General features: G+C 48.6%; 1 protein-coding gene across 1 annotated transcript in view; it reads right to left on the bottom strand.

Annotated features, from left to right (window-relative positions):
- Positions 1-4,587: 4,587 nt before the first annotated feature.
- Positions 4,588-12,547, bottom strand: part of Sptlc1 (serine palmitoyltransferase long chain base subunit 1) — a 46,284-nt gene continuing 38,324 nt past the window's right edge. The window contains exons 12-15 of the mRNA XM_057787869.1: positions 12,448-12,502; positions 10,869-10,986; positions 7,427-7,500; positions 4,588-5,809 (exon numbers count right to left, since the gene is read on the bottom strand). Coding sequence (XP_057643852.1) covers positions 5,716-5,809; positions 7,427-7,500; positions 10,869-10,986; positions 12,448-12,502 — 341 coding nt within the window. The 3' untranslated portion in view covers positions 4,588-5,715. The remainder of the gene's footprint in view (positions 5,810-7,426; positions 7,501-10,868; positions 10,987-12,447; positions 12,503-12,547) is intronic.

The raw sequence follows: 12,547 nt of genomic DNA, 5'->3' as shown, positions 1-12,547 counted from the left end.
AACATGATGATTTCACGTAACCTTACACGTTTGGGACATCTGCCAGACGGAAACTTTAAGGTCTTGACGTTCTCGAGAATGAAAACCACCCTGTTCGCCGGGCGGTGGTGGCGCACGCCTTTAATCCCAGCACTTGGGAGGCAGAGGTAGGCGGATCTCTGTGTGTTCGAGACCAGCCTGGTCTACAAGAGCTAGTTCCAGGACAGGCTCCAAAGCCACAGAGAAACCCTATCTCGAAAAACCAAAAAAAAAAAAAAAAAAGAAAACCACCCTGTTCATTCATTCAGTTCACAGATATCAGAGTCCAGTCTGCACTGAGGACAGGAGAAACTTGGTTCAGGAAACATGGACGGCAGGTTCCTGTCCAGTCCCACTTACAGAACCATGCACAGTTAGGAAGACAGCCTAAGCTGAGTGTCCCCGTTTCATTTCCACAGCTATGACAAACACCCTGGCCAGAAACAATTTTGGGGGAGGAAGGGTTTATTTGGCCAACAATTCCAGGTCACATCCCATCCTTGAGGGAAGTCAAGGCAGGAACCCGAATGGAAGGAGCGGAGGCAGCTGTGAGTGTGTGAAGTCCCGAGTGAGCGTGTACTGTTCACACGAGTAAGGCCACATCAAGGACATCAATGCCTCAGCCCCATGGGAGCGACAAAGCCTTCCCTGGGTGAGACTCAGAGGGATGGCAAAGCTTCCCTCAGGGCTCTGAGTGCAAATGTTTGACCAGGGTGTGCAAAAATTAGCAAGTGCAGCTTTCTGCTATGGGGTGTCTTCAGAGGGAGGCTGCTCACTCACAGAGATCTCCTCCCAAGACTACCGAACCCTTCCCCATGTGCTGAACCTAATAAACACACCGAGGTTCTGTAACTGGCCCCCAGACCTTAGCCCAACTGACACCATGATGTAAGGACCATTCAAGCCCTGGAAACTAGCACAAAGGCAGAACCACCAGCCAAGATGAGGACAAAGACCTAATCCACCAAAGTCCATAGTTCTGGCAAAATGCCTGAATGTACTGACCTTGCTTCTGTATTCAGCTTCTGGCTAACTGTTCTTGCTGACTGAGGTGTAACTTAGGATGTGGTTTTTGTTCTTAAAAACCCATCCTGAGAAAGGCTGGGGACTTCACTCAGGTCTAGAACACCCAGTGTAGCCGCCAGCGAGCTAATAAAGACTTTCTATTGGCTTGAAACCCTGTCTGAGTGTCTTTTCTGGTGGGTCCCCCACAACCGTTCTGGGTTGTGGCCTGAGTAGCTACCTACCTTTCCATTAGAGTGCACACCCCAGCTGATTCCCCTTTTCTGTATTGCCTGTGTATCTGTACTTTCTTGATTCCCTTGCTACCCCTAGTCGGGGTTCCGGGACCCAAGCCAGGCTGCATCTGAGGGCAGACCAGCTTGCTATGCCACACACCATTACCTCTGACCAATGAACCCACTTCACAGCCAAAGAAATGAGGGAAGAACTATGGAGGGTGATGTTTGCTGGCTTACGCTCAGCTAGCTTGCTTAGGTAATTCCGAACAGTCTGCCTAAGGAAGGGAGCTGTCCTCAGTGGCCTGGGCCCTCCTAGGTCAATTAAGTCTGCCTCCTGCCAGGCAGTTTGATCTAGGCAATAACTAAATTGAGATTCTCTTCTCAGATAATTCTAGATTATGGCAAGTTGACATTTATATAACTAACCTGTATAGCAGACTTAATAAAAACAGAAATTGGGGTTCAACCTGAAGATCTGAAAAGCAAAACAGTCAGCCACTGGCTCTTACCTCTACCTCAGTCCGAAATGACGATTCTGCCTTCAGGAATCTCAGAATGAGACTGTGTCTGAGAGCTGTCTCCTCCTGTCTTATATTCCTCTCTAGTGCCAGGATTAAAAGCATGTACCATTACTGCTCAGTTTCTATGGCAAACTAATGTGGCTAGTGGGATTAAAGGTGTGTGTCACCACGGCCTGATCTGTAAGGTTAACCAATGGGGCTCTTCTAATCTCTGAACTTCAGGCAAGCTTTATTTATTAAAATACAAATGAAATATCACTACAAACCTGCACACCAAGTATGGTGGCCTATACTTGGTGTAGGCCATACTTGGGATTCTGAGGCAGGAAGATCACAATTCAGAGTCCCCCTTGACTACAGACTGGACCTCATCTAAAAAAAGCAGAATGAAAAGTAATTAACACCTTGAGGAAGAATCCCCGGGCAATGGTACAAGACTCTGGGCACCTAGAGAAGGCAGACCCATGAGCGTGCTTAGAGTCCAGGTGAAATAAGGTCTCAAATGCCTGCATTTTCCTTTTGTCTCCCAGAGGACTCCAGACTAGAGGGCAAAGATGCCCAAAACCTCTGATAGACACAGAGGAGGAGAAGGCAAAAATCACATGGAGAGCTCTCCCCAACCCCACAACAGGGCACAAGTAGTCTTCAAATCCCTACTAGGCTGACCACCCCTTCTCCAGAATTGGGTAACTGGCTGTTGGGCCAGTCAGCCATTGAGACAGCATCAGCAAAGTCTGCTGTTGCCTTGCTTTGAGTCTAATTGCCTGAGGTGATGCAGGCCTGCGGCTACATTTCCTCCCATCTGCCATGGCAGAAGGTGGCCTTGCCACATAGCTGGGATAGAGAAGCAACTTCTGTTCTGCCAGAAAGCAACACCAGAGGCCCAGGAAGAGCCATAGAAACGCCAGAGAAAGTAGGCCAGTGAGCAACATCACGAGAGTGGGAAGACACAACTGGCGTTAGAAGCACGGAACACAGATGCAGGCCAGAAGCCAGTCAGTCTATGCTCCAGAAAGCTGAGCCTCTGCTTACACAGGAGACTCAAGTTCCAGCAAGAGTCCCAGAGCAGAAAAGCCGACATGTCCGGGATACAATGAAAGCCACTGGTCCTATGAGCACCCGGGGAAACAACACATTTAATGAGGAAAACAACCACCAAAACCTCCCCATGCAAGCCCCGAAATGAATCACGTTGACATCACTTCCAAGGACTGAAAGGGTCGCAGTAAGAAAGCTTCAACAGATTCCCTAGAGACAAATGAAAACCAGTCTCAGACCAGCTCTCGGCAAACAAACAGACAGTGTAAAATATGGAAATCATCGGACAGAGAAATGCAACTGAAGCTAAAAACCTGTTGGACAGACATGGTGTTCAGCGGGGATGGCAGGAGATGAAACCGAAACACATGAAGACCTTTGCAGGATGCATCTGGAAACCAGAGAAAAACAGGGAAAATAAAGCAGACATGGAGAGCCTTAGCTGCCTGGAGGCGTCTCACCCCCTCACCTAGACCACCTCACAGCTGCACGTGTAGAGAGAGTTCCAGAAGAAAGTGGGAAGAAGCTGGGGCTCGAAAGTCCCCAAAGGAATGGTGTCTGTCAGTCTCTCAAAGTTGGCCAGAGATGGAAAACCTCAGAATTCTAGGGGTAAACAAAGCCGAACAGGATAAACCAAAACCAATGGACACCAAAGACACAAGAGTGATGCAACTGCCAAAACCAAAATGAAATAAAACAAAACCCAACCAACCCAACCAACCTAAACAAACATACAAACATCTTTAAACAGTCCGAGATGAATGCAGTACCTATAGAGGAAGACTCGCTGAACGACAGATCTGCAGTCAGAAACACTAGAAGTTAGAGGTAAGGCTTACAAGTGATTAAAAAAAAAAAAAAAAAAAAGACTGGATGCTGGAGAGATGGCTCAGTTGTTAAGAGCACTGCCTGGGAATTGAACTCAGGACCTTTGGAAGAGCAGGCAATGCTCTTAACCTCTGAGCCATCTCTCCAGCCCCCACCTTTTTATAAAAAAATTAATCAATTAATTATTTTATTTTATTTTAGAGAGAGGATTTCTCTGTGTAGCCCTGGCTATCCTAGAACTACCTCTGTATACCAGGTTGGCCTCAAATGCAGAGATCCATCCATGTCTACCTCCTGAGCGCTGGGATTAGAGACCTGTGCACCACAGCTTAGCTTCTTCGGTCTTCTGCTGGTGTCTTGTCTGAAGTGAACAGATGTCTGTTCAAGTCTTGCCTGAAGTTCACACACTAGCTAGGCCTGATATGGGGGCGACAGTGATCCTGAACTTTGAATTTCCTGTTCGTACTATTTGGGCCCTCTGAAGCTGGAGGGAGTGCACCGACCGGAAGAGGTAGCCAGGAGTTAAGTTGACCCATTGTTTCTGGACCTCTTCTTCCCAGCAAAAGAAGTAACTGCTGTTTGTAAACGTCTTTGAAAGCTTTGTGTCCTCTCTCTCATCCAGGCTTCCTTCCCTACCTGAGGACCAAACCCAGGGCCTTAGGCTTGCTAGTACTCTCCCACTGAACTAAGTGTCCAGCCTTTGCTCTAGCATTTTTAGAGTCCTCCTTAACCAATGTTTAAGTTAGTAGTAACCTAAGAACTTTAAAATAGTATATACTCTTTGGTTGAGCAGGGAAATGGGACTAAGAAACTAAATTATTTTCTAAAACAGAAGGAAACCACACAGGGAAAAATGAATAGTGCCTTAGACTTGCAGAAAGGTTGAAAGAGAGCCTGCTGAGCTAAGCATATTGCTATACAAACAGACTCATTTTCAGGAATAGGCTCTTGGAGGTTTATTTCACTAAAAACCAAACAGAGCAGACCCATCCCCGACAGGACCGTACCCTCACAGCAGCAGCAATCACAAGGCACGTATGAAATAGAAACATTCAAAATGTCACAGATCACTTAAACAGATGCCGATCCACTGTTAACATGGATGCACATCATAAAATGACATTTAAACGACCTGATTCCTCTGCCTGTGCAGAGAATGACGGCCTTCCACGCACACGCTACGTGGCACATACCACAAGCCTTTACACCACTCAGTATGTTCGCCAAGGAGAACAGCAGCCAGTGTGCAGCTCGGAAGTCACCTTCAGAGCATCCCTGTTTTTCTGAGGCATCTGGACTTTATAGGATGAAAGAAGTTCTTATTTTTCTCAGCTTAGGAAAAGCCCACGGTTCTGTGCTCCTGAACAAAATCACCATGAAACAGACATCTGACATATTCAAAAATGCCCAGGGCATGATTCATATTTGGGGACCAGAATAACCCTCTTCCCAACACTGACAAGAGAATATTAAAAATATAAATCAATTACACAAAAATAAACAAATGTTCAATTCAGATTATTGCTTAGGAAGCACTATGAATATTTTCAGTTAGTGAAGCTCAGAAACGATAACATCAATAACTAGTGCATAGAAGGTTCTGGAATTCAAATACATTACATAAAATTTCTAACTTGCAGGAAGTGTTCTCCGCAAGCAGTCACCACAGAGGGACTTGGGAAGATTCAGCGGACTCCCTCTCCCACATTAACTGTGATACACGCAGAGTTCCTCTTAGCTGCTACGTCCTTTTCTATGAAATACGGAGGAGTGTTTATCAAATCATTACCAAAGGCGGGAGGAGAAAAACTGAAGCTCCAGTTTAAACAAATATACATGACAGAGAGTAAAGCATCCAAACAGACCAAATGGCACACGGTACAGTTATACGTTGTCTTCTGTCTTCCTCTACAGTCAGCTCCTGCATTATAAACAAATCCATCCATTGATTAAGGCTGTGTACTCAAGCCACAGCTGCACCACGGGGCAGCAATCCACTCCCTGGCAAACTGGAGGTCTCCAAGCAGTTCTGCCTGCAGGCGATGTGGCAGGAAGCATGGGGCTGTAGCCTACAGCAGCACAGCCTGGGCAGCCTCCCTGATGGTGGACGCAGCCCTCTCCAGCTCTTCCTCTGTCTGCTCCACTGTGATCACAACCCTGATGCTGAGAAAGACAAAACACAGTGAGGTGGGGACACACGCCAACACACACCAGTGCTGGAGACTGTTACGGTTCTTCTGGAAGCCCACCTGTGGTCCTTCCACCTGCCGCTGCTTTCCTACCGTGCAGCAGCAGCAGCAGCAGCAGTAGCAGCAAGCAGCTGTGAGAGGTTATCTGCGGCCTAACCCCATCTCTGTTGCCATGGGCAGAAGCTATGCCTCCTGGCCATCCCCCTCATCTGCAGCTACTCTGAGGGTTTGTACTGTGCTTCCCAGCCTCAGTGGGAAAGTTCTCTGAACAACCTACCACTCACTCTAAGCAGTCCTGCCCCAAAGCAAGAAGTCAGCATTTCTCACATCAGTGACTGCCTGGTTGCTCCTGTTTAATAATTCAGCTGGAAACATGAATGCCCACATCAGAGAGAAAAGCAGACATGTTCAAGTTTCTTAGGAAACAGAAGCTGATGAGGCAACGTTCTTCCTGTCCTCTGCCAACCCTGGCTTTAAGCACCAGGCATGGCCACCAAGGACACAGAACAAGTGTGTCTCCTATCTTAGTCCTGTGCTCTGACAAGGAAGCACAGGGATGGTGGACACAGACAGGACAGAGTTGGAGCTTTAACTCTTTCTGAGCTGTTCTTGAGTGAGCTCAGTCCTGATGGAACCTTCTGCATGTGAGACCCCTCCACCCAGTAGGGAGTCTGTGCCCAGGTCCATGGCATCTTATTCTCTGTGCTCCAGGCTGTACCTGGAGGTCCTCAACCACTGCACACCCAAGACAATTAGTGTCTCATCTGCTGAAGATCATGGTGCCCACCAGGGTCCTCTTGAGCAGATACTGCTTGGCCCAGGGTGGGACGACATGCCAACAAACCCTCTACAAATCTCATCCAGCTAACACACTCAGCCAGAGCAGTGTAAGGCCTATGAGCTCAGGGCATTAGCCCACAGCATGGAAACGTCACATACAACAACTCAACTTTTATATGTCATACTATGAGACCCCTACTAACATGAGCAATCAAATGATTATGGGAGAGCAAATCTGAGGGGAAACCATCAGAAGCTAGGGACTGTCTACACTGACTCTCCAAGGTCAGGGTGTCACCTGTTCTAGGAAGTCTCAGCATCGTGCCAGTCTCCTCTGTGACCTCTGACCTAGGACTTTGGTGGTCAGGGTGTGCACTTCCTCTGAACAGTGTAGGCATTTTGAGGGCAGACTTGTGTCTCAACAGCCTATGTGCAAATCCTCCTCTCTCCCTTGCTTTGCAGTCCTGAAGTAGCTTTGGGGTCCACAGCATGATGCACCCAGACTCCCACCAGGGCAGCTAGGAAGGTGACCACATCCAGGCTGCTCCCTCCCTCGAGTGTCTCCATAGCACAATAGGGTTGGACTCCAGCTGTTATTGGTCGCCGAGAGTCTGTCATCTGTTCACTCTTGGGTCTCCAGACGACCCTTCCAGTCACCTAGGAGGACACTCGGTCCTGAGATGCTCTTCGGGGAAAATGAAAACCATCTAGTTGAGAGCAAACCCATGAATGTGCTGTATTATAAGGATATTCTTATCCTGCAACAGTCTGTAATGTTTCCCAACACATCTGTGCTTTAACGTTAACCAACCTTGGAGGAGGAAGGCACTTCTCGTCTTTGTCCAAGTAGCGTGCCTGAGTCAACGCGATGCCCTTGTTCATGCACTGCAGGGAGAAAGGGGTATAAACAATCCAGATTTAGACCACAGTGCAGAGATCTACGCTGCCTTCAAAGTGCAGGCCGTTCATAGTTCCATGCAGAGTTCTAGGAGACAAAGCACATATGCCCCCACTGGACTCTCAAGGTGAATTCTTCCTTTGGACTCAGACTTTCTTGTGATGGTGGATGTGCTGGGTTATTGAGTCTGGTAGCTACAGACCCTGTGTGATGTCTGAACACTTGGGAGAAAAGAGGCCAGGAGCAAAGCCCCATATGCAGACAGTGTGGCAAGACTGCCCCAGTGATCAGCTGTAGGAGGACAGCCACATTGAAACCGTCCATGGTTCCATCTTGGCAAAGTGCTCCCAGGTCACAAGAGTCTGGCACTAAGAACGACTGTTCTGAGCTGTCCTGTGCATTAGGCACCCACTGATTACCTGTCTAACTGAAAAGACCTCCACTGTACACAGGAAGCCCAGACCCTTGAGCGAGGCGGCAGTATGTACAGGCAGTTCCTTTTGGGTGATGGCAAGTTCTGGAATGAGACAGTAAGAGCTGCAGAACCCGTGAATACAGCCTAGGCCCCTGAAAGGCAGACTTCCCAGGGTTCTACTGGCTGTGTTCCTTGTGGGTGCACGTGCACACTAAGTGCACACTAGGCTCCTTAAAGGCAAGCTTCCCAAGGTTGTATCGACTGTGTTCCCTGTGGGTGCACGTGCAGACTTAAGTGCACACATGGTGCACAATGCAAGGCATGATGTACAAAGGAAGGCTGAGTCCCTCAACTGCCCACCAGTAAAAGCATCATCCCAAAGAAAGGTGGCCACAAGCTTCAAGGAAAGATGGGATACCATGCAGATGGCATCAGAGCCGTGCGTTCACTTCAGATCCAGGGAGAGAAATTGGAAGTGTGCCATCATCTGGACATCTGGCCTGGCTGTGTGTCTGGCCTGGCTGGTTAAGAGACATCACAACTGGAGCTGTTGTGAGAACAGTGTCCTGACACACTCAACATAAAGCTGGCCAAAGTTCTCAGGTCTGCAAAGGGTAATGCAGGTACTGTACCCCAACTCCTTCTCTAACACAGGGAGGGCAGGGGCAGGGGCAGGGGCTGGGAAGACTTAGAGTGGAGGCTGTGAAGAAGCTGCAAGGCCCTCCTTCCAGGCTGGATTTCACAGGATGATTTCCCAAGATAGCCAGTGACATAAGAGCCTGCAGCCCACACATGAGCTTGGGAACTGTTCAAGGCCTTGCATCCTTAGTATTATTTGACTCTTGTGTGTGCATCTGGAGGCGAGAGGACAGCCTGGCTGTTCCTCTGCACATACCATCCACCTTTTTGAGACAGGGTCTCTCAGTGGCCTGATGCTTACCAGGTAGGCCCAGCTCTCCAATGCTGAGACCACAAGTATGTGCTGCTATGACCGGCTTAAAACCAGAGCGATTGAAATCAGATCCATACGGCCTGAAGTGTTGTGGTTTGGATGAGAACAGACCCATAGGCTCATATATTTGAATACTTGGCTCCCAGGTGGTGGAACTATTTGGTAAGGATTAGGAGGTGTGGGCTTCCTGGAGGAGGTGTGTCACTGGGTGTGGTCATTTCTGCTATTCACAGTGTAATCTCTGCCTCCTACTTGTGGATTAAGATGTGAGCTCTCAGTTGTTGCTGCCACTATGCCTTTTCTCCACCACTATGGACTCTAACTCTCTGAAATGGCAAGAGCAAATTAAACACTTCCTCATAAGCTGTCTTAGTCGTGGGGGTTTACCACAGCTATAGAAAAGTAAATAACACACTGAGTCCTCTCTCAGGCCCCATCTTTAGGTTTTCTTCTGAGGTTTGTACAGGCAGTCTGCTCATGTCTACTGTGTGCACATGAGCCTGGGTCTCTGAAAGGCAGCTTCCCTGTGCTGAGGAAGAGAGCAGGGTGGGGCTAACAGAGAGCAGAGGGTCACTCCAACCACGGGCAGTGCGTAGGCCACAGGCCAGGGGAGACAGGAAACAATGGGCTCCTTTCGTGGGCTCCAACAGAGGCACACAGCTTTTATAGGGCCTCTGCTCTGTGTCCACTGACGTGGTCCTCCAATGCGAGCAATTCTGTTGAAAACAGCAGACTCAACAGCCACATGGATGCAATGGAGTTCACTCGAGCTGCCCTGGCTTGTCTGTTTAGTTGTTCTAAGTGTGTGCATCTGCTTTCACCTTTGTGTAAAAACTCCAAGCACAAGTTTATTTTCACATCTATATATACCTAGGGTAAAGCACTGAGGTAGAGAAAGGCTAGAGGGATGCTCTGTCCCTTTAAGGAAGTCTGTCTTTCCTCAGGCCTGCAGAGCTGAGCCTGTGTGTGATGTGTCCTTTTCCAGTCAGGCAAGTACTGCTGGCCTGATCATCATGCTCTGACATGTGTCCTTAATTATGAATTTTAGATTCTGCTTTTTTGTTTTTAATAGAAGTGCAGGCCAAGAGGTTGTTTACCATGTGCAGCCCTGCACAGACTCACTCCGGATCACACAATTAAAACATGGTAGAATGAAGGATGGCCCAGGAAGCTTAAGCAACCACAAGAGGTCTTGACATACCAGCTGCACACTGAATATCATGTGACCAGCCAGTGGTATTGTCTCAGGGCAGTAACAGGGTGGAATGAAACCTTTATTCCTCCTCAAGGCATAAAGGGCCCTTGCCAGGTTCCACAGGGAGGCTGCATGACCCCAGATGTGCACATCCCCAGAGCTGAGCACATTGGAGTTCTGTAAGAGAGAGCAGGAGCCTGAAAGAAAGGCAGGAAGGCTTCAGGAAGGCTGCTGCTGCTGGGAGGAGGGGCCAAGCAACTGTGCAGTGAGCACATAGAGCCAACTACTTAGCAGTAATTTATAAAAACAAAAAGTGAAACACTGGTAAACTTAGTAAAGAGTTTAGTCAGGAGTAGTGGCTCACACCGCAACCCCCAGCACTCAGGAACCTGAGGCAGGATGACCTATGAGTGGGAAGTCCAGCCTAACTACACAGTGAATACCAGGTCAGCCTGGGGATGACAGAGAAACACCTTAGCTCAGAAAAAGCAGATGCTAAGTGGGAGGGTGTTCTGCAGGGCTATTCAGGAGAGAAGCTGAGCACAGTCAGGGAGAGAAGCTGAGCACAGAAATACACAGGAGGCAGCAGGTTCACAACTTCAGGAGTGAGCGACGCAGGAGAGAGAAGACCGTTAGCCAGCACTTCAGACACCATGTGAGCTCAGCAGGGCTGTCTGGAGGGTCATGGTGACCTGGTGACCATCTCCTTCTGGCGCACCCCACCGTTTGCGGTAGGGAGGTGTTCCTGGAAAGGAGGTGAGCAGTGGTGCTCACTACACAAGGGCACACTTACTTGAACTATGATTTCCTGAAGCAGCTTCACATCCTTCTCCCGAGACCCAGTGCTCTCTTCCAGCTGGAGGTGAAGTGCTGGGGACAGGGGCTCCCCTACCACTTTTAAACCAGAAATGCTGCAGAAACAAACAAACATGATATCGGGACCCTGCAGGCTCACAGAGACACCCCCCCCACACACACACACACAGTGTAACTGTCAGAGCAGGGGTCGGGGCTCAGGGCGTCATGCTTGCCTAGACAGGTGAGGCCCTGGGTTCAGTCCCCAATGCCATACAGAAAACATAATAAATAGATAAATACTCAGCCCTGTCAAGGCCCCTGGACTAACAGCAGAACTTGGGATGTGGAAAGGAGCTACACTGCCTGGCAGGGTTCCATCTTGAGAAGCCGTGTGTTGGGCAGTGCCTCCCAGTCCAGGAAAGGCCTGTGGTTGAAAGCTCCTGTCCATGGGATGCTGTGGCCTTCTCAGTCTCCTGTGGGAGTCTGGGCATCATTACTGCTTGCCCTACAAGGTCACTCTTCTCACAGCCCCTCAGCCCTGGGGTTGCTCCTCCCATCTCTTCACCACATATACGCTGCTCTCTTGTTCCCAAGAACGCTGTCCATACTGACTTCCAGATCATATTGCCTTTCTGGAGGGACCTCTCTTGGGACCCACTTCCAGCAGGACGTATACCACCACTTCCTATGACTTGTCCTGTTGATTTCCTGCAGGTCTGTGTGCTGTCACACTGCCTTGTCTATTATCTAGGCTTCAGAATGCCATAGAGACGTGAAGTGAGAACATTGTATTTGACTATCAACAATAGGTTTAGGGGGCATGATTGTCTTATCTGTGTGCTTTGTTTTACATCTTATGCACTCTAAGATTTTCTTCTTAGAGTAACACACACAAACCTGCTATGTCGGGGAAGAGGACAGATTCCTTTCAGGTAAATCTCGTCTTTTGGAATGAGCTGCAGGGCAGCTCTGAGTGATCCTCAGTCAGGTTCACTCTCACCCATGCTATCCAACTCCTGGGCACAGCTGGGATGCAGGCCTGTGTGAAACCGGGCTCCCTGTTTCAGTTTGGCTGCTTTTACTCAGTGCCTTGTTTTTAGGCCCAGGTTTCCTCTCAGGATGAAATGAATCCCCAGAAAAGATCTAAAACAACGAAAGATCATTTCCTGTGGAACCAAAATCAGATTTCATGTTCTTTTCTAAAAAAAAAAGACCACTCATGACTAACTTTAATTTACTAAGGGTAGCACAGACAGTAGGACTCGGGACTGTCCAGTACACAGAACACAGTGCCTCCCTCTCTCTGGGGAGATGAACCACGTGCACCTGGGTCACTCCTGAGAGCAGCTGCGGCTTATTCTCCTCCTGTTTAGTACAGTGCCCACTACACGCCATGGAATTCTAGAACAAGGCCTTGTCTTTACAGCAGTGGCAAATGGCTGGTCAGGTTATATTGAAGTGGCATGGACTGAGATTTAGCTTCTCTGGCTGCAGTGTGGGTGAAACTTCCAGACCCCATAAAACTCAGAACTGCAGTGCTGTTGAGTGTGGGGAGGACGCGTGTTAATGCTCACCCTTGTAGAGATTCATGGATGTGTTGGCATTTCTTCTTTAAAACTGCAAAAATGCCTGCATAGAAAAAGGGTGATAGCTACTTAGGACATTAGGTGGGAC

Source organism: Chionomys nivalis, chromosome 13 (assembly GCF_950005125.1).
Source record: "Chionomys nivalis chromosome 13, mChiNiv1.1, whole genome shotgun sequence".
Lineage (NCBI taxonomy): Eukaryota > Metazoa > Chordata > Mammalia > Rodentia > Cricetidae > Chionomys > Chionomys nivalis.
Note: the sequence above shows the minus strand (reverse complement) of the source record. Positions and strands in the feature narration are given on the sequence as shown.